This window comes from Coturnix japonica, chromosome 3 (genome assembly GCF_001577835.2).
Source record: "Coturnix japonica isolate 7356 chromosome 3, Coturnix japonica 2.1, whole genome shotgun sequence".
Lineage (NCBI taxonomy): Eukaryota > Metazoa > Chordata > Aves > Galliformes > Phasianidae > Coturnix > Coturnix japonica.
This window is the reverse complement of record NC_029518.1, coordinates 57,221,996-57,244,413: the sequence shown is the minus strand read 5'-3', so window position 1 is coordinate 57,244,413 and position 22,418 is coordinate 57,221,996. Positions and strand designations below refer to the sequence as shown.

The window sequence follows — 22,418 nt, the reverse complement described above, 5'->3', positions numbered from 1 at the left end:
ACCGAGAGGAGGAAAGGTATTTCTCATTTGCGTTTCTCAAATATACCTCTCAAAGTAGGACCAACTAAGAATTAGCATGAAGAGCCTCTCTTGGCACACCAAATTTCGATGTCTGATTGACACTGTCTCCATGCCAACCTGAATGATGATGCCTATCAGGCAGGTGGATGTGGTGTTGGCAACTGACCTACAAGCAGCCCCTCCACGCCACATGGATTGGTTTCTGTAATGTCCCACACAAGAGAACTTTTTTGCTTCTATAGGCTGAATGGTGAGTTCATCATTTGTTTCTGCTCAGACAACCTGCAGCCGGAGATAGGCAGCAGCTGAGTCCAAACCCAGCCATTTCTCTTCTGTTGTGCTGCTGCTGAAGTGGAGACAGTCCAGCATCAACACTTGGCAACTGAAACATGGCTTCCAACTTTATCTCTCCTTCATATGCCTTTGTCCCGCCATTCATCCATCACTCATAACATGTCAAATAACACAGCTAATATCTGTGCTTGCTAGAACAGTTTATCTCAAAGACACTCAACACAGTTTCTTAGGTATTAGGATCTCTGCGTACCGCCTAAAACACATTATTCAGCTTAGTCAACTGAGGACACCAGTAAACACCAAAGGCAATTCCCACAAGCATTTCATAAGAAGGAAAAAACTTTCCACCCTAACGATGATCGTGAATGTCTTAATTTATATCACATTGCTATTTTGAAGGCACTTTGCACTACTGTAATTAACTGCTACTCTTCAAGTTACTAATTATTTTGACCTTCATTAATCTCTTTTCACTGATATATAAGTAAGTATTTGAAAGTGCAGGTTTTTTGTGCCATTAGTATTTTGCTGTAAAATAGAAGAAGTCAAGTCTGTGCTAGTCCAGTTGCATCCAAGGCAAACAAGAGTTCTCTACAGGGGTATGGGAAGCTACCATCAATTTTCAGGCAAATTTCTTGTTTCCCCGCTTTTCTCATAACCCCAGGCCAAAGCACCAAAGACAATAAACAGGCCTGAAACACTTGTGAGTTCTGTGATCTGCATTAATAGTTACAAGTTCATGCCAGTAACACCGACTATACTGAAAACATTCAGGCTGACCTTTCTGAAAATGCCTTTGCCTGATTTACTAATAACCAACTAGCCCTGCCAGAGCCTTAAACATTCCCAAAATGAGAAATAGTTCAGCCCAAGTCACCATTTTCTGTTCATACAGGTTTGTTAATCACTTTGCAGTGTTATGCTTCAAAAATTGCAAGTTCAAAAGTTAGTTCATCTTGTTTATAACAAAGATCAAAATGTGAGGATCAGACTACTTAATGACTGTCCAATGCTTAGCTGAAGTAAACACTACTTCTCCCAAAGGAGATGAACATGACACTGAGGATACAGTTCTCAGCAGAGCTGTCCTCTACAATACTAAAAGAAGCCATAAATATCAGGAGGAAAATCTGCAGTCTCAAAAAGGCAAGTTTTTCCACATGCACCTAGAAAACATTGATAAATGACTGTCAGAATCTACTCATATTCCAGATCCAGGTAAAGTATTAAAGGAAGCAACAGAGAGAACAGAAACATTTGGGTCATAAATCTATCAAATTCAAGCAAGAGAACTCAAAGTTGTGAGCAATGTGAACATCTCCAAATTGATCAGGCTATTTTCTCACCTGCGGTAAATCACAGAATCACAGAATCACAGAATTACCCGGGTTGGAAGGGACCTCAAGGATCATGTAGTTCCAACCCCCCTGCCTAGCAGGGCCACCAAACATACACATTTACTAGATCAGGTTGCCAGGGCCCTGTCCAACCTGGTCTGAACACCTCCAATGGCGGGCATCCACAACCTGCCTGGGCAGCCTGTTCCAGACCTACCACCCTTTCTACGAAAAGAAACTTTCCCCGAACATCAAACCTAAAATCTTCCCTCCTCAACTTAAAACCATTTTCCCCTAGTCCTGCTATTATTCAGCCCTTAGTCGAAGAGGTTTACTTCCCCTCTGGGAGTAAGTTTCCTTCAGGTATTGAAAGGCTGCAATGGAGGTCACCTCGCAAACCTTCTCTTCTCCAGGCTGAACAAACCCAACTTCCCTCAAAGGCCTGTACTCATAGGGGAGGTGCTTCCCAGCCCTGCCCTGATCATCTTGATGCCCTGCCTCTGGACCTTTCCAAATCTCCAATGTCTTTCTTGTACTGAGGGCTCCACACCTGGACACAGTACTCCAGATGGGGCCTCACAAGAGCAGAGTAGAGAGGGACGATCACCTCCCTATCCCTGCTGACCACCCCTCTCCTGATGGAGCCCAGGATCCCATTTGCTTTCCGGGCTGCCAGAGCGCACTGCTGGCTCATGTTAAGTTTCTCATCTATCAGGACCCCTAGGTCTTTTTGGACTACTGTTCACACTGGTTGAAAATAGTACTTTGCCTGTATTTTTGAATATAAGGAAAAACTGCCCTTAAGTTGAACTCAGTCTTCTGTACAAACATAACTGAAGGATACATGTAATACGATAAAACTGAAAGATGCATTTCCCTTACCAGAGAACATAAAAAAGCACCTCACAATCCATATTTGCTGATGGCTGGATTTCTACCCTTGTTGCAGGATTTAGAACTATAATATATCCCAAGTTAGAAGGAGCCCACAAAGATCATAGAGCATATGAAAACACTGGTAACGATGTTAGAACTCCAGCAGCTTGGTGCCATGACCCCTGCCCTGGGGAGCCTGTTCCCACACTTGATCACCCTCCAGTGAAGAACCATTTCCTAACTCCCAGCCTGACCTTCCCTTGAAGAAGCTGCAGATCACAGCACCTTGCAATGTAAAAACGACCATCAGCAGCTTTGAGTGTTTGAACAGGAGACCTGGAAAGACCCAAAATGACTTCACCTCAACAACTGTGAAATTTCAGATGCTACAATATAAGGACATAAAACTATTAGGCAGTGTCCCAAAGAGGGCTATGAAGATGGTGAAGGGTCTGGAGGGCAAGCTGTATAAGGAGTGGCTGAGCTGAGCTTTGTGTCAGCCCAGAGCGGAGGAAGCTGAGGCCTCATGGTGGCCCTACAGGTCCCTATGGAGAGCAGAGGGTCAGTGCTGACCCAAGGGAACAGCATGGAGCAGTGTGTGGGAGGGCCAGACTGGGAGTCAGAAAAAGGCACTTCACCAGAGGGTGGTCAGGTACTGGCATAGGGTCCCCAGGGCAGTGGGTATGGACTGCACCTCAGAATCAGTTCAAAAACTTACAAAAGGAAAGCTTTCATTCTTGTGTTCAGCTTTCATATTGCTACCTGCCACTCTGCTCCTCCTACACAAACAATCCAGTGCACATCTGTGGGAACAAGCACTTCTCCCTTCCATTCACCTCTAATGGCTTTAAAACCAGACATGCAACACAAGGCTGTATGATATTGTTAATGTACTCTTCTTCAGTATGAGGGAAAACTACTGGTGCAACGCTATGGAATATGGCAGTAACCCAAGTACACGGACTCATAGCTGAATTTCTCTACTTTTATAAATAACGAGGTTTGGGTTATGGTTCACTTCTATGTGGTGCTGCAGGTTATCAACAGGTCAAACACTGACATCGCAAACTCTGCACACAGAGTATTCAGCTAGCAGTGTCTCTACAGTTGACATTTGCAAAACCAAGACATGAAAGCAGAAAAAATAAAATAAAATAAATCATAGGAAATTATTGCTGTTACAGATACAAGTCTTACTATTACTTAAATGGAGGAGTCAGTATGCTGGAGTATAACAATCTCTTTTTGGACATTATCCCAAACATCAACCGGATCTCCAAATAAATTTATGAGAAGAAACATGCTCTGGTGGCAGATCTCTAATCCCACTGGAGAAAGCCCAGACCATCTCCATTTAAGGTCAAGCAAGCAACAGCTGCACATTTTTGTTCCCCAGAACAAAATAAAGCAGACCAAAACCTCCAACACAAATTCCTTTTTTAAAAGCTGTTCCCTTCTGGTCTCCGTGGGTGCTCAGACCCAAGCTACCAAGGAGGGAACTGAAGAGCATACAAACGCCCTCACACACATGGGTCCTGCTGCCTGGTCCCTGGGAAGCACGCTGCCTCGCACAGGTCCTTGCAAGCCTCACCAGTTTGTGACACCAAACCAATGTGAACAGGCTTCTGGGGGAGATGGTATCCCATCAAGCCTCTTGCCAGGGAGACACCAATGCAAATCCAATGCATTCAACAAGAGCTATGTTGGGGGAGTTTTATTGTCATTTACTGAAATAAGAATGGGAACGCATTTAATGTAACATTTCTTATCTGAGTTAGACACATAGAGAAGGCACGCATTACATTTCTGATGCAGTACTACCATTTGCATTAATGCCTTATCGTTCACGACTAAATACCATTCTTTAAAAAGAAGACTATGCTATGATTGCATCTCCTTGCTTGTCAGTGGCTCAGTAACAAAAATGAGCACTCTTTACAGGCATATAACGTTTAAAAAGCTCTAGAATGCTGATTACAAACATTTCACCAACACAAAAAGGTGTGAATCAGGAAAAGAGTAATCCTATGATTTTAGGATGACTTGGTCAAAGGGAAGAATTGACATTAGTCACTGCAGTGCTGGGTGCAGGACTCTTAATAACAAATAGAAGGTGTGAATTTCAATAGCAACAGTTGTACAAGTTTCATATTACATCTTGCAAAGATAGCAGTGCTTTTGCTGGAGGATAGCAAGCGATAACATGAAGCTTCCCTCACAAAAAAAGGTCAAATGCAGTTTGCTTGACTGTTATAGATTTATAATGTTAATAAGGTCATTATATGTAAGTTATGAAACTCTCTGCACTGGTGAAGAACTATAATTGTGGTGATACTCAATTAACTTTCAATTGAAACAAGTGACCCTGGATTTATTAAAGGATAACAGAAAACAGTCACATTTATAATATAAAAACTCCGTTTCTAACTTTAATTGTAATACAGCCATGAAAAGCATAAAAGAGCTAACCATCACCTTCAAAGTCTTCAAGTACTTTTTGCCTCTGGCTTGAAGTAGGCATCACAGCATGGCTTACAGGGAATCAGAAAAAAAAATTAAACAATAAACCAACTGAAAAGAGTCAACCTATCACGTCTGGTTTCTTGTTCAAAGCCAGACACTAATCTATGCTAAGCAACAACTGTCAAAACTGGATCTAAATGTTTAGAGTTAGGCTGAGCTTCTGTATTTTTGCCTGCCATTTCCAAATGAGGATAACGCTCGCACTGCCTGTAACGTCCACACACCAAGCCTGATGCAGGGTGCTCTCACACACAGCAGTTCAGTGCCTCCACAGCCAGTAAATCCTCCATTTCCCAGATGCACAAACCCCACTACTCAAATGTGGCCCATGCAACAGACAGCACAAGCCTCCTTACAAGTGCAGGATGCAATGTGTGCTATGGCCCTACCTGGCATTCCCCAGACATGAGTAAAGCACTGCAGGTCACCTCCTGCGTCTTATCCAGCTGCACTTCTCTTTGGAGTACAGGGCACAAAATCATATGGGCACAATTCCCAGATGCTACAAGGGTACTGTGGTATTTTATGAGAAAAGTAAAATACTTAAAATTATATAGGAATGATTAATTCAGAAGATTAATTTATACATGCTGAATTTTATTTGGAAAAACACACCATCACCACCACACACCACGCCTTCCAACCCACAAATTAACTCAAGAGGGTGGAAGAGGCATGAAATACAGAAAAAAATAACTTAAGTTCAAGCATGGTCAGAAGAAAGCTGATACTGCAGAACTCACACCACACTGTAAACCATATAGCAGCTGTATAACAATATTACTGAATCTATATATACACACACAGAGCACATAGTTCAGGAAACCTGTTTTACAAAGGAACATCATTCCAGATCCAAATCCCGTATGGAATGCATTGACACTAGGGATTTTGGATTTTGTTAATGAGAAACTGCACTGCTGTAGCTGAACTACTACAGCCTGAACAGCCCTGCAAACCAACTCCTATTTAAGTTCTCACATAAGTAAACATAAAAAAGGCCACAGCAAACAGCTCACCCCCTCCCTCGCGCCCTGGCCGCAATTCCCTGAGCCCCACATGGACAGAGGAGCTGCCAAAACTGAACATGTTCCCACTGCCAACAAGTAGAGATGAAAACTGCGGGCTTCAGAAGGCAGGGCTGAGGCCAATCACAACTTCTGCGTCGTTGAATGACACCGGGAGCCCTGCCTCTAGAACTTTTGTTATTTTTCCCCTCAGCCTCCTCAATTGTTCCCAGCACTTGGTCACAGACTCGGACAGGCTACCAGAGACCCACACACAGCTGCTGTCACATTCCCAAGAGCCTGCAACAGAGGTAAGCACCCTCTATTTGATGCTTTTAACCCTCACAGCAAGGCACTGTAGCTGAGGCTTTCTGCATAAGCTCCGCTATTCAAATTAAGAGCCAGTTCTAAATATTCATTAAAAGTAGGGAAACTTAGACACATCTGCTCTGAGTCACTTATACAGTGCTGTATTTAAGGGACAGCTGAGGTTTTTCTACATGCTGGTGAGACACTTAACTATCCCTGGGCAGATGATTTATACAAGCATTGTCACAGAAGCAGTGAGAAACTTTCATCACCTTCCTTCAACCTTTATTCCTCCTCTTAATCTGTTTGGTTTGCTTTGTTTTAAATACAAAATCTTCATAGAGTAACTCAGTTTCACAGAGGCACTACCCAGCTGCGTGTCTCAGCCCCACAAAGGCAAAGCTCCTCCGCCACTGAACTCACAGAGGAGTGCTCTACTGATGTGACAATGACCAACAAAAACTTCCATTGCTGTATGAAGTACCACCATCCTTCACTGCAAGCGTTAACTGGTTTATAGTAGCACTAGAAATGGAATTGAATCACATCATTTGATACTTAAGCAATTGAATTCATACAACATAACTGCCGTGAATTCCTTTGAAAGGTTTATTTGGTCTTTCTGGTCACTGTAACTGCCAAGCTAGAATACTTCTAATAACAAATAAAAAGGTAACTAGGATTTGTAACATTGCAAAATTAATCTATAATGCAGAAAGTAATCCACTTAATTCCAACTTAGGGAAGAGTGGATGCACTGTACAACAAAATACAGCCTTAGCAAGCAACAAGACACACACTTCAATCAGGAACATGCCACAAAGGATATTTATACAAAAACAACAACTCAACATCTATGAATATTGCTACAAGGAATAAGATTTATTCACAACAAATTTCTCCTTAAAGCTGCTGCTCCATTGATGCCCACCTTATTTCTTCAGTATTGTTAAAGTTTTGATTTAGGAAAGGGACAAATTGACGTTGTGAGGCACCTGGCTCCTTTTCCTTTGACTGGTAGGCACTGGGCAGGGACACCCAGGAGCAGCTGGCTTTGTGGTCAGCAACCAGCGTTCATGAAGGCAGTGGCTGGAAGCTCTGCAGCCCTGGAGCCAGGCAGCTTGTTGGGAAGCTTTCCAGAAGCTGATTCTAGCAGGCAGCAGCAGCACTACAGACCCACACTACCTTCAAATCCAAAACCTATGGCAAGGAGGAAGAGTCTGCAAAATGATTTTTAGCACTGGATTCACTTAAAATGTTTTCAAATGGGAAAAAAAAAAAAAAAAAAGTGTATATTTTCTATCAAGCAGAGCACCTTCCCTCCTACAACACATGTAGCACGTACACATCTTTAAAATGACGCTGCCTATGCAGGCACACTTGAACTTCAGCGCTAGCGCAGCTCTTCAGGGACCCACTTGCAGCCACCATGGCTTGGTTTCCAGCTATCACACACATACTTTATCACAGCAGTGCAGAGAAGCTGCTCCAAAGTAGACATGAGCAAAGCTCTGCTGTTTAGTCAAAACTGCAAATTTCACACTGCTAACATCCCATGTTGCAGACGTTCAGATTCAGCAAAACCAGCAATTGTAACGAATCAGATATGAAGTACCACACTTAGCATACAGAGAGCAATTTTCTGCTTCTTTGCCATTTCATAGTTTCATAGTTTCATAGTTTCGTGCGGGTTGGAAGGGACCTTAGAGATCATCGAGTCCAGCCCCCGGGATTCGAGCCTCTGTGTAGCAGAGCGGCACTTGTACCACATTTATTTCTAAAGACAACTGTATTTTGGGGTATTTCCAGAGATTCTGATTTATGTATACATCACATCTGTTTTTAAAAATGGCATTACATTTCTCATCCTTCTAAAAGGTTTAGGATGTAGCATCTTCATTGTGCAGCTCAAAACTAAGGTTGGGTCATAATTAGAGACCATAAAGGTGAATCTGATTGAATTTTTCAGCAAACAAGAATGTATGAGATACACCTATGTGGGAAGACACACATCTTTTTACATGCCGTAGCCCTAATTAGAACTAGGAATAGAAAAGCATCCCAGCTGGGAAACCAAAACCCTGCTGGAAAGTTATGTCCTGTTCCCTAGATTATGAGATAAATACTTTAGAACTGGAAGATTGCTTTTGTTTTCCAGAGATTAGTATGTGGCTTATGAGGACTTTCCTGGCACTGAGTTACTTTATCCACCTTATTTATCTACTGTTTTTTTCTTTCAATCCATGCCCATCACTGCTGTAAGAAAATGCTAAAATAAGAAATAACTTTCAGAATGCCCATCCACTTGTACACTTTTGTGTTAGATGCAATTCAGTTCACATTCACTCACTTCAGTTCACATTGCACCTATCCAATTTATCAATAATATGTAACATCAGAATCACCAGAACCTAAAACCTAACTTGAAACTACAAGGTGTCAAATTCTCAGGGCATGCAGTAGAGAAATGAGCCACCTCCCAATAAAAACTATTAAAAAAAAAAGTAAATCATATAGAACAGGTGGAATAAAAGTACATAGCATCATCCATCCTACTTCATTGAGGTAACAGATGAGTGTGGAGGCTGAGGCACCTGCCCAAGACCCCACTGCGTTGTTCTGCAGCGCTTGCAGGGAATTTAACCTAGAGTTAAATTCGAGCCAAAGACAGAAGCTTCTAGTCTGCTTTAATAGACAGAAATAGAGAAGTCACAGCCAGTCACAAAGTACATGACTATCCTCCAAAAAAACAAAATGCCAGGCTATGCATGTTCAAGAATTTAATAGTTTACCTTTTTTTTTTTTTTAATATATATATATATAGACATTTATCTTTCTCATGGCCTTGAAATATAGAGAAAGGCTCTTATTAACTGATGATCTCATTTCTAGAACATGGAGAACATCAAAACTAGTCAAAGTGAAAAATGTAAAAGGGGAAAAACGGAATCTAAACTGTTGCTTTTAAAGCATGAGCCTTCCACACTGACACTTCAGTACAGTACAGTCTTCAAAACAGAAAAATTAGTTCGCTTTTCCTGTTACCTGCACAACCAAGAATCTGAGTTCAGCTGTTATTTTTCCCCACCCCAAAAGCAATAATCTCTGCATGCCATTAAATAAATAAATAAAACTACACCCTATCCTACTAGTGAGTCTGTGGCACCTTGCACTGACTTAAATGTAGTCCAGCTGCAATTTTCTGTTTCTCCTCATGCAATTCCTTGCTCTTTTTCCACACTCCCACGCTCTTCCTTTGCTCATTTTTCCCCTTTCTCCCTCAGTTTGTCTTCACCTGCAGTATTTTCTGCATTCCTGCCTTCACCCACCCCAGTCTGTTTTTGATTGCCAGCTCTTTTCCCCCTTATGTTTTCTTCACTTTTTTTTTTAATCACGGTTTTGTTCCCTGCAGTCAAGCTGTTGAGTTGGCTGACAGTTTTTCCACTGGTGCAGCTCACAGCCTAGAATCAGAATGGAAAACAGCATCCTGCACCCCTAGTGTGGGTAAATACAAACCCAGCTTAAGGCGTAAAAACCCAGCAAGCTGCCTCCAGACCATTTCATTCTTTTACAAGAAAACAAATTGTAACATACCTCTGTAGATCCCTTCTGCAGTTAAAAACCTGTAAGCAACTTCTTGTATTATCAGTGGAAGCTTTTATTCACTGAACTGAGAGCAGAGACCCACTAGAAGTCTCTCAAGCCAATTCAGACCGGTTCCTTATCAGCTGTCAACTTCCCCATTCGGAAAAGGATACTTTTCAGACTTGGGAAGTTTCAAGTGAAATGGCTCCACACGGTCAGTGAGGTGATGTTTTACAGCCAGGTTCAAAAAAAAAGCAGTGCAACTGGGAATAATATCTATACATTAACACAGGAAGCCAGCAGAGATGACAAGCATGCGTACACATTAACTGCAGGCGCACTGTGCAGGCAGAGCTATAACTCCCTGTAAGACTTAGTACACCAGTGTCCTTAAAATCCATGGACAGCTGGGACAAAAGACAGCAGTCAACATTATTTTCACAGCATTTCTTTTTCACTTTGGCACTGTGCACACAAATCCTTTAAACGCATCTCCTCTGAGTGTGCAGAGAATGTGCCCAGGAATACCACCCTGCTCACACAAACGTACAGAGGAATTTCTTACATTGGGTACAGTTCTACACATGTAAAACAAGGATCACAGAATTTAAAAGTGCTTTTCTGCATTGCTATCCTGATTATTAGAGACTTACTTCCAGTATACGAAGTGAGACCACTGTTGTTGGGGTTTTTTTTGTTTGTTTTTAAAATTTCATTGTAAAAATCTGTGAAATAGAAACTCCTGTTGTGCAGCAGCTTAACAATGCCTTTTCAGGGCTTAGCTTGCTTGTAAAGGGCAGCAACAAATCAAATATGTCAGACCCACGCCACTGATATCACCACTGCATTTAGTAAACATATGACAGGAAACAGCCTGTGTCTAAAATTGCTGTGGCATTTCCAAAGGAGCCAAATTTATCCTGTGTGACTTCAATGGAGTCAGTGCAGTTGCACCAGGAACAAGCGTGGCCCACAGTTTTCACTTTGGTCACAGATCTCCTCTCATGGTGAAGGACATCCAGAAACAAAGATAAAAATAGCCTGACACAAATCAGGGGAACAGTCATATGTCAGTGAAGGGGGAGGCAGTAATTGTAACTGGTGACTCACACAAAGGCCCCAGGTGTAGGGGATACCCCACACAGCAACATGGGGTTAACCATGTCATGTCTTTCTGCATAGCTGTCCTGGGCATGAGACAGATCCTTCACATCCATTAGCAGCCCTGCATTAAAGACAACTGTGCACCAACACAACCAACAGCTTCCCCTCTGGGCTCATTACACCCAAAGACAATGCAGTTTGGCTTCAAAGCCAAGTAAATATCACTATTTGCTACACTTTCAAGATGTGGTTTTGTGCATGCATAATACTTCTTCATATTGACCTAAAGCACGGACAGTGGGCAAACAACAAAGAAAACTAATATCTGTGCAGTGATTGCCTTCATTTTAGACTAATTGTCAGGCTGCCCTTTTTGACCTTGTTGGCTACTCAGCTGCAGCTGTATTACCAACTCTGTTTCTCTTTATGCAGACTTCAGGTGGTGACAGCATCATGGAGGACTAACAAGTAAGGTATGTGCTTATTGCTTCAAACTATGCACTTGTAAAGAAAAACTTGATTATACAGAATATGTTCCCTTTGCTTACCTCTCCCACAGGCAGGCTAAGTAAGAATAGCAACATGCAGGTGTTTCAAAAATTTCCAAACCCCAAACAATCTGTTACTGTAATCTGACCTCTCTTCATCCCTTTTCTATGTATTTTTCTAGCAATAATTGGTATATACTCTAATATACTCTACTATTTTCTTCTTTAAATCCTTTTGTGTCACTACTCTGGCACAGTGACTGCTGTGTGCTGATGTCCTCCCTGAGACTCTCTGCTTCCCTGAACTGGTGATGTTTTCCTCACCTGTGATGTCCAGCCCATCTTTTAGAGCAGTACTTTAATGTCTTCAGTCACTGCCCCTGGAAATGTATTCAGCATCATGATATACAGGTGCCTGCAAGCATACAGGATATCTAAGATAGCCCACAGAAATGGGTTCAGTGTGTATAGGAGCAGGTAAAACAATCCCATTCCTCTGCAAATTCTTCTGAGTGCCCCCAAGAAATGGAATAGCTAGGGTGAAGCTCGCTGTCAGCAGGCTGCACACAGAGGCCACAGGCTGCACACCCCATAAGTTAAAAAAAAAATAAAAATGACAGTGACTTGGGGTGAAGCCATCCTCAGGAAACTCTAATCTCTGTACAGTGTCCATCACACAAGCTAGCTCCATAAACCTAGCTGTACTTGCTTATGTCCATCAGTGGTTCACCTCCTATGTCTTGTGCAGAAGACAAACAGCTTGGCCCACAGCAGCCCACTCAAGGCTGGAAATGCCAACCCACCAATTCAGGGAATCCTTGCCCTGGGAACAGGCAGAAGCCAGCAAGGAGCACAGCACACTGTGCCTGCTGAGCACCTTCACTGCTTACATAGATGAGAACAGGTACAGAGTTATGTCAAACAAAGCTGAAAAACAGTCAGTGCTAGGAAACTAAGACCTCAGTGTGCACTTTGTTTGCAGTGAAGCTAAGACCAACGACAGCTCAAGTCACTGTAAGAAAAATCTGAAGTTCAAATTTTGGAGATACCATCACATGGAATCACCTAAAAGTAGATTTAAAAAATCCCATGTATAATGTGCTTCCTTTCAAAAATCTTTTTTTTTTTTTTTTTTTTTTAAAATCAGTGTTTTCATCTATACTGAAAATACATGTTTTCTGCCATCTAACCTTAGAGAACCACATGGAGGGTTCAAAAAGAGCCTGAAAAATGCTTTTGTTTCATTTTAAGGTTCTGTTTTAGACACACCTGAAGACAGGCTCACGGGTGATAAAACATCGCTGGGTCAGTCAGAATGTCCTATAAACCATGCAGCAGATACCTAACCAACTGTTGGCCTTTACCTGGCATATAAGAAAGAGAGGAAGGCAGGTATCTGTATAATTCACCAGAGATTAAAAAAAAAAAAAAAAAAAAACACAACAAAACACACCAAACAAGATAAGGAGAAGCCTTGTGTCAAAGATGCTATTACAGTATATACTCACAAACCACCAGGGGGCAAGTTCAGCTTTCAGAGCAACATTTGAGAGATGTATACAGTATCACCATGTTAAGAACTAATTTTTCCTCATTGCTATAGCACCTACCCTTTGCCATGAGCTAAGCAAGCACACAGCCTCTCAACACAGAAGATTTGCACAGTAGGGCTTTTATAACCCACTGGGACTTCTAAGAGAACCAACACCCTGTGCTTCCATCGGCCATCAAAAGGGAGAAGATGCAAGAGTGCATGTTTTATTTCAAGCAGGAGACAAAGTAATATACATGCTTTATCTTGCTCCCATAGCAGCCGGTGTACTTGAACCTTTTAGTCTTTATCCTGTCTAATGAAAAATATACTACTAAAATTCCTTGAATCAGTCATGTTTAGCTTTTAATTTCACACCATATGAAGTATTTTTACTTGGAATGGCAGCGCATAAAGATTAATTCTCCTCCCTTCCAAAACAAGTCTGATCATCTATACAGCCAGGCATCCTGGCCTCCAGCCCTAACACAAAGCTTCAGGTGTGCTTAAACTAGCAGTAATGGGGGGAGAAGGGTGGAAAGCAACCTCAGTCTCAGGCCACAAAGGATGGAAAGATAAGGATATAAAAAGGCAGGACCTGGTAAGTCCCACATTTCCACAATTTCCATTTTACAGTCTCCAACCCCTGTTGAAAAGCAGGTGATGGGAGGAGAAATATAATGCAGCACAAACCTGAACTTGGAAAACAACATTTTAAAAAACATCATTTTAAACTAAAAGCCCTTGTGAAAACAATGTGTTTACTTCAAGCTGCTTAGAACCTTAAAACAATCTCCATCTGCACCTATCGAAGCACTTTACTTCTGCATTTCTAACTCTTCACTTTCCTGCTTTCCCAGCTCCACAAAGGCTGTCTAAACAAAAAAGAGAAGATAACAAGCACTTTACACTGTTCCTGACAACTCCTCTCCTTTCCTGCACTTCTAAAACCTCTGATCTGTGCCCTCTGCTTTCTTGCTGCCATGGAGAAGGTCCAATACATAACCCGCTCTGCTCTGAGGAGAGCCTCAACTATTGAGGTCAACCCACAAGCACGCCAAAGGCTCCAGGAGCTCTTTGTGAATTTCTGCCTGATCTTAATCTGCCTCTTGCTGATCTGCATCATTGTGATGCTCCTCTGAAGTTCCAGCACTTCTCTGCACTGTTCTCTAGGAAAGCCACCCAAAGGGAAGAGCGACCTCCACTTCCAACCCCAATGCAAGGATCCCCTTGGGAGAGAGGCTAGCACTTGGACTAAGGCTGTGCTGTGTGCCAGCCATCGCGCTGCTCTTACTGCCTGCCACATGTATTAAAAACACACTTCTGTGCTGAACAGTGTCTAAAGCCTGTTGTTACACAGCTGTGCATGACCTAATTTATCTGTTCAGTCAAGAGATGGCTGTTCTGACTGGTGCAGGGAACTGCCTCTCCAGAGGGCTGGTAAGTCTCCCCATGTTTTAGCCAGTTCTCCAGGGGTTAGCCCCTATAGACAAACAACAAGTGCACCTTTTCACGATCTTCGAGTTTCTCTAGAAGTCCATAAACCACTGGGCATGTTCCAAATTCAGACTAAAGAAGAGCTGCTGGCACACATACCACATACTGCAGAGTAGGAAAACATCTATTCAGAGTCCTAAAACATGTTCCATCTTTGTGCTATCAACTGAAGGTATTCACCTTGTTCTAGCATTTATGAGAACAAAAGTAAAACAAAAAGTATCTTCTGAAGGTTGTTTTTTTTTTTTAATTTTCAAATGCTCTTCTTCAAAGTTAAAGGATCTTACATATGTAACCATATTTATTTATATAAAGTATACATATATATTATACATACACATTATATATATATAAAATGTGTGCATATATATAATGTATATGTGTATTTCTATATGCACACACCTTGGGTAAAAAAACAAAAAGGCAACTTTTTTTTTTTTTTCTCCACTGGCATTTGTCACTGTTCCATTTTCACTTGATATAACTATACAGAATTAAATGACAACCAGAAAGATCTTTTGGTACATTTTTGCAGACAAACGCATACTACCTTACTGGCAAAGATTTCATTTTCTGTAAGTAGCATAAACAAATGGCTCACGTAAAAAACACAACAAAATCATAAATACCCCCAAGTTCTTAAATGTTTGGTTTCAGCCAACTTGAGTATTGCCTGCTCATATAACAAGTGCCCAAGTTTAAAACTACAGATAGTTTTATATCTGCCACTGCTGTTCTACGTGACTTACATTTGATGCGGTAAAGAAAATGGTTTAGGTCATTTTTACTACTGCAAATGGGGCATACCATAGAAACACAAGCAACACCATCATCCTCAACTATAAATGACTGTTAGAGAACAAGCAAGTATTTTCCTAAGATAAATGATACGTATCATTATTTACAGGAGGAAGAACACTGCAGAAAAACTTATTTAGCACATAAAACACAGTCTATACAAATACAAGGTGAAGCTTCTTCTCCAGCAGATATCAGTAACAGGCCTGAGCAGACTTCCAGCCCTCTCACACGTTGCTGGTGTTAGGTTAAATTCCTAGAAACATTACAGCTCTCAAACTTCAAAAGAAAGCTCAACAATCAATATACATAGATCAGATGTTTTAAACCAGCTTCTTTCTACACCACCCTTGGCAAACAATACTATTACATAAGCAGAGGTTGACAATGAACAACTGAGCAGAAAGGGAAGAAATATTCAAGGGAAAAAAACTCATATTGAATGTAATGCAAGCTCATTGGTGACACACTTCCCAACTAGCAAATAGGTACACTGAGAGCAGATCTCTGAGGTAATGTTAGTCACTAGAAGTCATTAGTTACTGCATGAGGATTAAGGCAAACACTGATGTAAACACACATCCTACTTCAAGCCATAATGAATAGAACTGTCAATATAAACCTCAATTCCTGTTTCATGCATTCTGACCATCTTCACAAATGCATGATTTTCCATACATGCACTTTTCCTATCACTACTACTACTTAAAAGGAAGAAAAGCCACAGTGTACCACTTCTGTGAGGAAAAGACAAATAATGAAAAGATTACTTCTATTTTTTAAATCTATATTATGTGATGAGAGGGTTTCCATACTTGCTTTTCTCATACAGACATTTTAGATTACACTGAACTTACTGAAGTAAACTTCTACTGGAAATAGCTGACAGTTTTATTGTACTAAAAAAGCTTTCTGAAGAGAAAAGGGTGCAAAAAGTAGCAGTACCCATTCTGAGATCATTTTGGAATTATAAGATCTACAAGCCTGTAGTCAAAGCAGAACATTGCTAAATAAAGAAAAAACAGCCTCCCTATAAATACAATACCTGCTTTCCTCTTACGTATCTCAAAAGCCATTAATCAATTAAAAACAAAAAGCAAGAATAAACCACGGTATAAATAAGCTGGAAGCTATACTGTTATTTTACATCAACACAGATAAATTTCAAGTACTATATGGTTCATCTGCACTTCAGGGTTCTGTTGATATGAAAAACTACTCCCATGCTCCACTTTACATTGTCAACTGAACCCAGAGTATTTTTCTTTGTATACTTCTAAGAGCTTCCAAACTAGCATCAGGTGTATTTTTATTTATTAAAATGACTGTTTGAAAATATATTACTGAATAAAAGAAGATATTCAAATGCAATTGTTTAAAAGAAGCATCCATCCCATTATCAACTTGGGAAAAAATAATAAAGTTATGTGAATGAGAGGTAGCCATTGTCAAGTCTGGCACTCAGTCCAGCACCTGTGTAAGGCAGCCTTTAATAAAGCTTCTCACAAAATGCAAAGCGTTTGGCCTCCAAGCACAAAGAACTTCCACAGAAATTTTTAAAGAATACCTGGAAAACAATAATCAGATACACACTCACACCTTATTTTAAGCCTGCTGTGCCTAAATTTGAACACAGAGCAATGAACACGTTCATTCAGAGAGTACCCTTGATCCTATCTGGAAGCAGACTGATGCATGACAGATTATGGCCAGATACCAGCTTTATATGGCTACTGACTGTCATAAAAATATTCGTGAGGTCCTACAGGATCCAGGGCTATCATATTTTACACTGAATGTGATCCTTTAGCTTTGACTAGATGTTAAATACTGAAGGACGTCTGTGTTTTGCTTACGGAAAGAGATGAGAGAACACCTCTTACTCACTGCAAGGCTTAGAGACCGGACACATTTCTAAGAATTCCTTTAAAAACGGATGGTTCTCCACAAGAACTCAGATCATTTAAGTCATTTTTAAATGGGCTCTGTATTTGCTGCAGTATCTGACAACCAGTTCAGTCAAGATGACTGCTTTCTAAGATTCTTTTTGTTGCTTTTACTTTTCGGTTTTTTTGCTCTTAAAAATAAAAATCACAGAAGTACCATCTCATATAGTATACAGAACTATAGAACAGTGCCCTCTTCTGATCTTAGCTTGAACTTAGCTGGTTATTAAAAAGGTCCGGCAACTCTTCAGTGTCAGGGATAACTAGTCATACTCATTTCCTTTCTTTTCTACATACTCATATCTGCATTTAAAACAATCAGTAAGATATTATCTTACAAAAGGCTATGGCATATGTGATATTAGTAGCACTACAGACGCCTCCTCTACCAGTGCAATCTGGTCTCCTCTTGTGGAATTCAGGTTGTGAAGATGCAATGAATCCTATGCAGCATACTGTTGGCAAAACACTACCTATATCATGGTACACAACACCAGTACCTAGAAAGATAGGAAAAGCTCTAATTAACAGAGATGCATTTTGCCCAGAATATGTTGTGTTTTTCACCTACAGAGATCCTTTAGAAAAACAATGTTTCCAACAATCTACTACTGGAAGTAAACCCTGAGAATAGTGCCGTGTCAGACTTCACAGGATCCTGCAGAGTTCTGTGCATGCAGAAGAAGTAAATAAAGAGCCAATTTGTGCAAAATTGAAGTCTTCCATTAACTTTTTTCTTTTTAAAAGGAATTTGGAAAAACAAGGAGGCTTGTAGGAACACTCAGTTTTTTGTTTTTGGTTTTGTTTTGTTTTTTTGAAAGAAAAAAGTATCTTCTATTAATAATTTTTTTCATAATTGGCAGAAACTAAGAACAGGTGAACAGCTGAGGACGATGAAATTTGTGTGACTCTGCGCTGCTTACCATCGAGCATACAGTCCAGAGGGCTGCTGTGAGCACAAGAGGGCAGACCAGCGCACATTATGGATCTTGCTACCAACAGAGGTCTCAACCTGCTGCTCAATTTCCTGCTCATAGTCTTGGTTTTAGTGCTCGCATTCATCCTTGTGAAGCTGATGTGAATCCCTGGGAGGTTCCAGTTCCTTTTCAAATATTGTTCAGAGGGTTTGGGGTTCTTTTGCAATGATAACGTAAGGAGGTCAAACAATCTGTCTGACCAGAAATACACCAAGACCACATAGATTGAAATACCTGACAGAAAATGTGTTCAGAGGGTTTTATCAGAAGCGAACCTAAAAGCTACACACAATTATGTTGTGCCACTAAGTAAGAAAAGCACTGAGAGCAGAGCCTTGTTGAGTACAGAAGGAAATCCATGTACACATAAGCAGTTACTTTAGCTTTCTAAATGCTGCAGTCAACTCACATTTAAAGACCTGCAAAAGATCAACATCCTTCAAAAAACAATTCCAGATCACCTGTGGAACATAAAAGCACAGATGTTGGGGATAGAAAAGGAATACCCATGAACAGTGGTTTGCAGCAACTGAGATGTGGACTGGTTAAGTTTAAATCTGAAAATGTAACTTCTAGGGTTTGAGTTTTTGACACCTGTGGCTCACAACAACACATTAAATCCAGAAACCATTCATGTTACACAGCAGCATCAGAAGCAGCTGCTGTTAGATCTGAAACAAACAAAACAAAAATCAAAACCAAACAAGGTCCAGTAGCAAGGGTTATCACAGCCACGAATCCTTTAGTACTGCTGCATATGTGAGCTGTCAGTGCCTCTGCATAACAGCAACAAGAGTGCTGCATCCTCATCAAGTCAGATTCAGCACTTACGCACAGGTCAAGAGTGCTGCATGGAGCTCTCAAGCTGTTCAACAAGCCACTTGTTGTATATGTGCCACAGCAGCATAGTTACCCACCCATACCTCATCCTCACATCAAGCCTGCAATGAAAGCTTCCCATGGGACCTCCCCCTACAGCCCTTCGCAGGGTGACCTGCTTTCTCCACACTCCCTGCAAAAGACAGTGACCAAGGAGAGCTCCTTTCTACTAGAATCATTTGCCCAGCAGGCAGCCCTAGGACACATACGGAGAGAAGGAGGCCACAAGTAGACTACGAACCACACCACACTGAGGCCAAGAAGTCTGCTCTTTGGCATCTCTCTTTTCCCCCAACAGACTGGGAACCAAATGTAACATACATGTATCATATTGTAAATTTAATGCTACAGAAATGCATGCAGGTCTGTTGGTATGCAAGATGCAGGTGTTGCCCACAGGTGAGGAAAACCCAAATCCCAGCTCCCTAATGACAAAAGAGTTCCCTGCTGTTGATACCACAGGCATCCCCTACATTACAGGGCTGACCTACTCCGGCCCCACATAGGATTGCCACGCTCTTAATGCTGTTGTGGCTGGTTCAGGTGCCCAGAACAGAAGAGACCTACCAGCTGGATCTACAAAACTCTTACCACAGAAGGCAGACAACACGCTGAGAGAAACAATGTTCATACAGGCTCACCATGACCAGGCACCCATGTTCCATGCCACATTATCTCCTTTGCAATGGAGATACCGTTACGTGGGACAGCACTGATAAGGAAGTCAAATGGAAGACTTCTCCTGTGCTTTGAAATGCAATAAAAATTTAAAATAGCGTCTGCTTCTTTTAATGTTGATACATAATATTTGTACTTAAAGCAGAAAACTTCACACAGTAATATCACTGTAACCACTTTTTCCACTCATTTTGATTATCTTGAAAAGTTCTGCTTTAAAACCTGTAGACTTATGTACATGGGATATATGTTCAGAAGGATTTCTGCTATTTCTTGAAACAGACAAGATGAAAAAAAAATAAATGAATCAAGATATTAAGAAATTGATACGAAGCCCACTATTCTGAAGAAGAGTGAAGATTAGTTTTCAAGCAAAATGGCTACTTGTTGATTGCACCCTGAGTATTTTATGTCTGCTCTTTGGCATAAACAAAAGCTTCTTTATCTTATGGAAATCACTGCAACAACTGAACAACAAAAATGAGCTAAATGAGCTAGCAGTAAAAATAAATAAATAAATAAAAATAGATTCCTTTCATTAAAAAGGATAAAGCTGAGTCTGCTGACTCTACCTATCACTTACTTCCAGCTCTGAAATTATGCTCAAACTGCCATTAGGATGTTTCATGGGGTAGCTACAACACCACGCTTCTTCCCAGACAGCGATGAAAATCACAGAACCTTAAATAAATGCTGAAAGATGCTGCTGAAACATGCATTCTCCAGGGATGACGCACAGAATTGGAAGAGCTTGGCATTGGATGACTGATAGCCTTTTTCTGTAATCAGGCACGGTCCAAACTTGGTTTACCACCATCTGCTAGCACTTAGACTGAGCCCACGTATTCATTATGGGTTGAATCCATTTGTCAGCCTGTGAACAACCTCACAGCAAAAGAAACAGAGCATAACAGAATTAGCTCACTGCTGTGAGCTGTTAACTATAAGTGGTAATACTTCATGTTTGAAAGTTTTACCCTGCTGAAAGGTATGTTTTCAAAATTTGACTTGGGAAAAACACTTACAATTACTTCTTTCCTTCACTTTTCTCACCTGTTAGAATCATAAGGAAAAAACCACTTTTGAGTTCACATTTCAGAATAAAATTCAGTGAGAACAGTTATGATGTGAAGCATATTTGCTTTCAATTGAACTTTTACATGTTTGGTGATGTTTAGATGAATGCATGCACAGTTTTGAACTGATGATTATTGTAGCACCTCTAATTTCTCACTGCATTAAAATTTGATTTGTAGTAATATATATGTGGTATGAACAAGACAGTGTTTTCCTCATTGAAGAAAAAAGTAATTGACATACATTAATGGAAGAAGACGCACTTAAGCAACTTCCATCTTTCATCTCTGCAATATTCTGCTCAATGTTAGCACACCAAATCTAAAGGGTACCACATGAACTGGAAAATTTTATAAATATATATAAAACACCTTAGTTGTATTGTGCTACATACATGAAGCCTTCTGAAACTTCTTTCCTCCTTCATATCTCCCACGATTTTGAAGGCATACCTCTTGAAACTTCATTTCTGGACTAATACACAGTATCTACCTAATTGCATCTGATGATAGGATCAGGCTTTAAGAAAAGCATTTGCATGGAAACATGGAACCTTCAAATCCAGATTTACATGTCCTGTAAGCTCAGTAGATGGTTTGTTGTATATTACAACTGTTTTTTCTTCTTAACAAAGGCGTAATGGTTAGCCAATCATTAACTTTGAGAATTTAAAATAAAGATGTATTACAACAGTTACCTCTGCTGAAATACCGAAAGATCAGCTGAACACTGAAAAAATGATTGTGTGATCAAATATAAATTCTGCATGAAAGTCATTTTTGTTTAAGTATCATTAAAATCTGTCCCTTGAATGTCTAGAAGAATTTTAATCCTCAAAAAGCTTACACTAAATAAAAATTTGCTATAAAAAACCATTTCCATACCCAATTCCACATTACACAACAAACAAAGCCTAGATCCACCTTGGAGATTCAGTTCAGAAGCCTGTGCACACATCACACCACAGGTGAACATTGTGCCTCCTCTGAGGAGAGCTTTGGTTGAGATACAGCGTCTTTCCTACTAGTGTAAATCACAGCTGTACTGAGAGTCTCTTTCAGAACAGACTGCAAGTCTGATACCCAACACTCTGAACTTCCTTTATGGTTCTCACATCTTTAGGGTCTGTTATCCTCTATATGCTACCAGCACACCTTAAAGTTATACAGAGCTGTCTGATACTCTGTTAAAAGTAAAGTTCAGTTTGTTTTCTTTTCAGGGCAACATAGTTTTAAAGCAAAATTATGGTAAATGGAAATTATTTCAATCCTGTAAAAGCACTGCATTTCCATCATTGCCTACAGAGAAAGCATAATACCTGAAATAATAACCACTAACAGGGGAGGGGGCAGGGAACAGAGAAAGGAGAAAGATTTCTATATGCCATGGTATAACCCAGCAGGTGTCTCAGCACCACACAGTTGTTTTCTCACTGCCCCCCTTCCCACTGGGATGGAAGAGAGAATCTCATGGCTTGAGACAGAAGTC

At 40.6% G+C, this 22,418-nt stretch overlaps 2 protein-coding genes across 9 annotated transcripts in view; one reads left to right on the top strand and one right to left on the bottom strand.

The window, feature by feature from the left end:
• CEP85L (centrosomal protein 85 like) overlaps positions 1-22,418 on the bottom strand; it is a 129,915-nt gene that overhangs the window by 41,390 nt on the left and 66,107 nt on the right. The gene's annotated exons all lie outside the window — the stretch shown is intronic.
• Positions 6,183-21,706, top strand: PLN (phospholamban). 4 transcript variants are annotated; one of them, XR_001554269.2, is made up of 4 exons: positions 6,183-6,372; positions 11,492-11,532; positions 13,939-14,518; positions 18,183-21,706. XR_001554269.2 is itself a non-coding variant. In XM_015858644.2 (3 exons), exon 3 carries the CDS (start codon positions 14,062-14,064, stop codon positions 14,218-14,220), a length of 159 nt encoding a protein of 52 aa, XP_015714130.1. In that variant the 5' UTR covers positions 6,204-6,372; positions 11,492-11,532; positions 13,939-14,061; the 3' UTR covers positions 14,221-16,744. The 4 variants fall into 4 exon arrangements, 1 of the variants encoding a protein (XP_015714130.1); XR_001554268.1 differs by lacking the exon at positions 18,183-21,706 and adding an exon at positions 17,893-18,036; XR_001554270.2 differs by lacking the exon at positions 13,939-14,518.

Bases quoted from the DNA above. Each gene is read 5' to 3' on its own strand.
- PLN (XM_015858644.2), top strand. From the start codon at position 14,062: ATGGAGAAGGTCCAATACATAACCCGCTCTGCTCTGAGGAGAGCCTCA.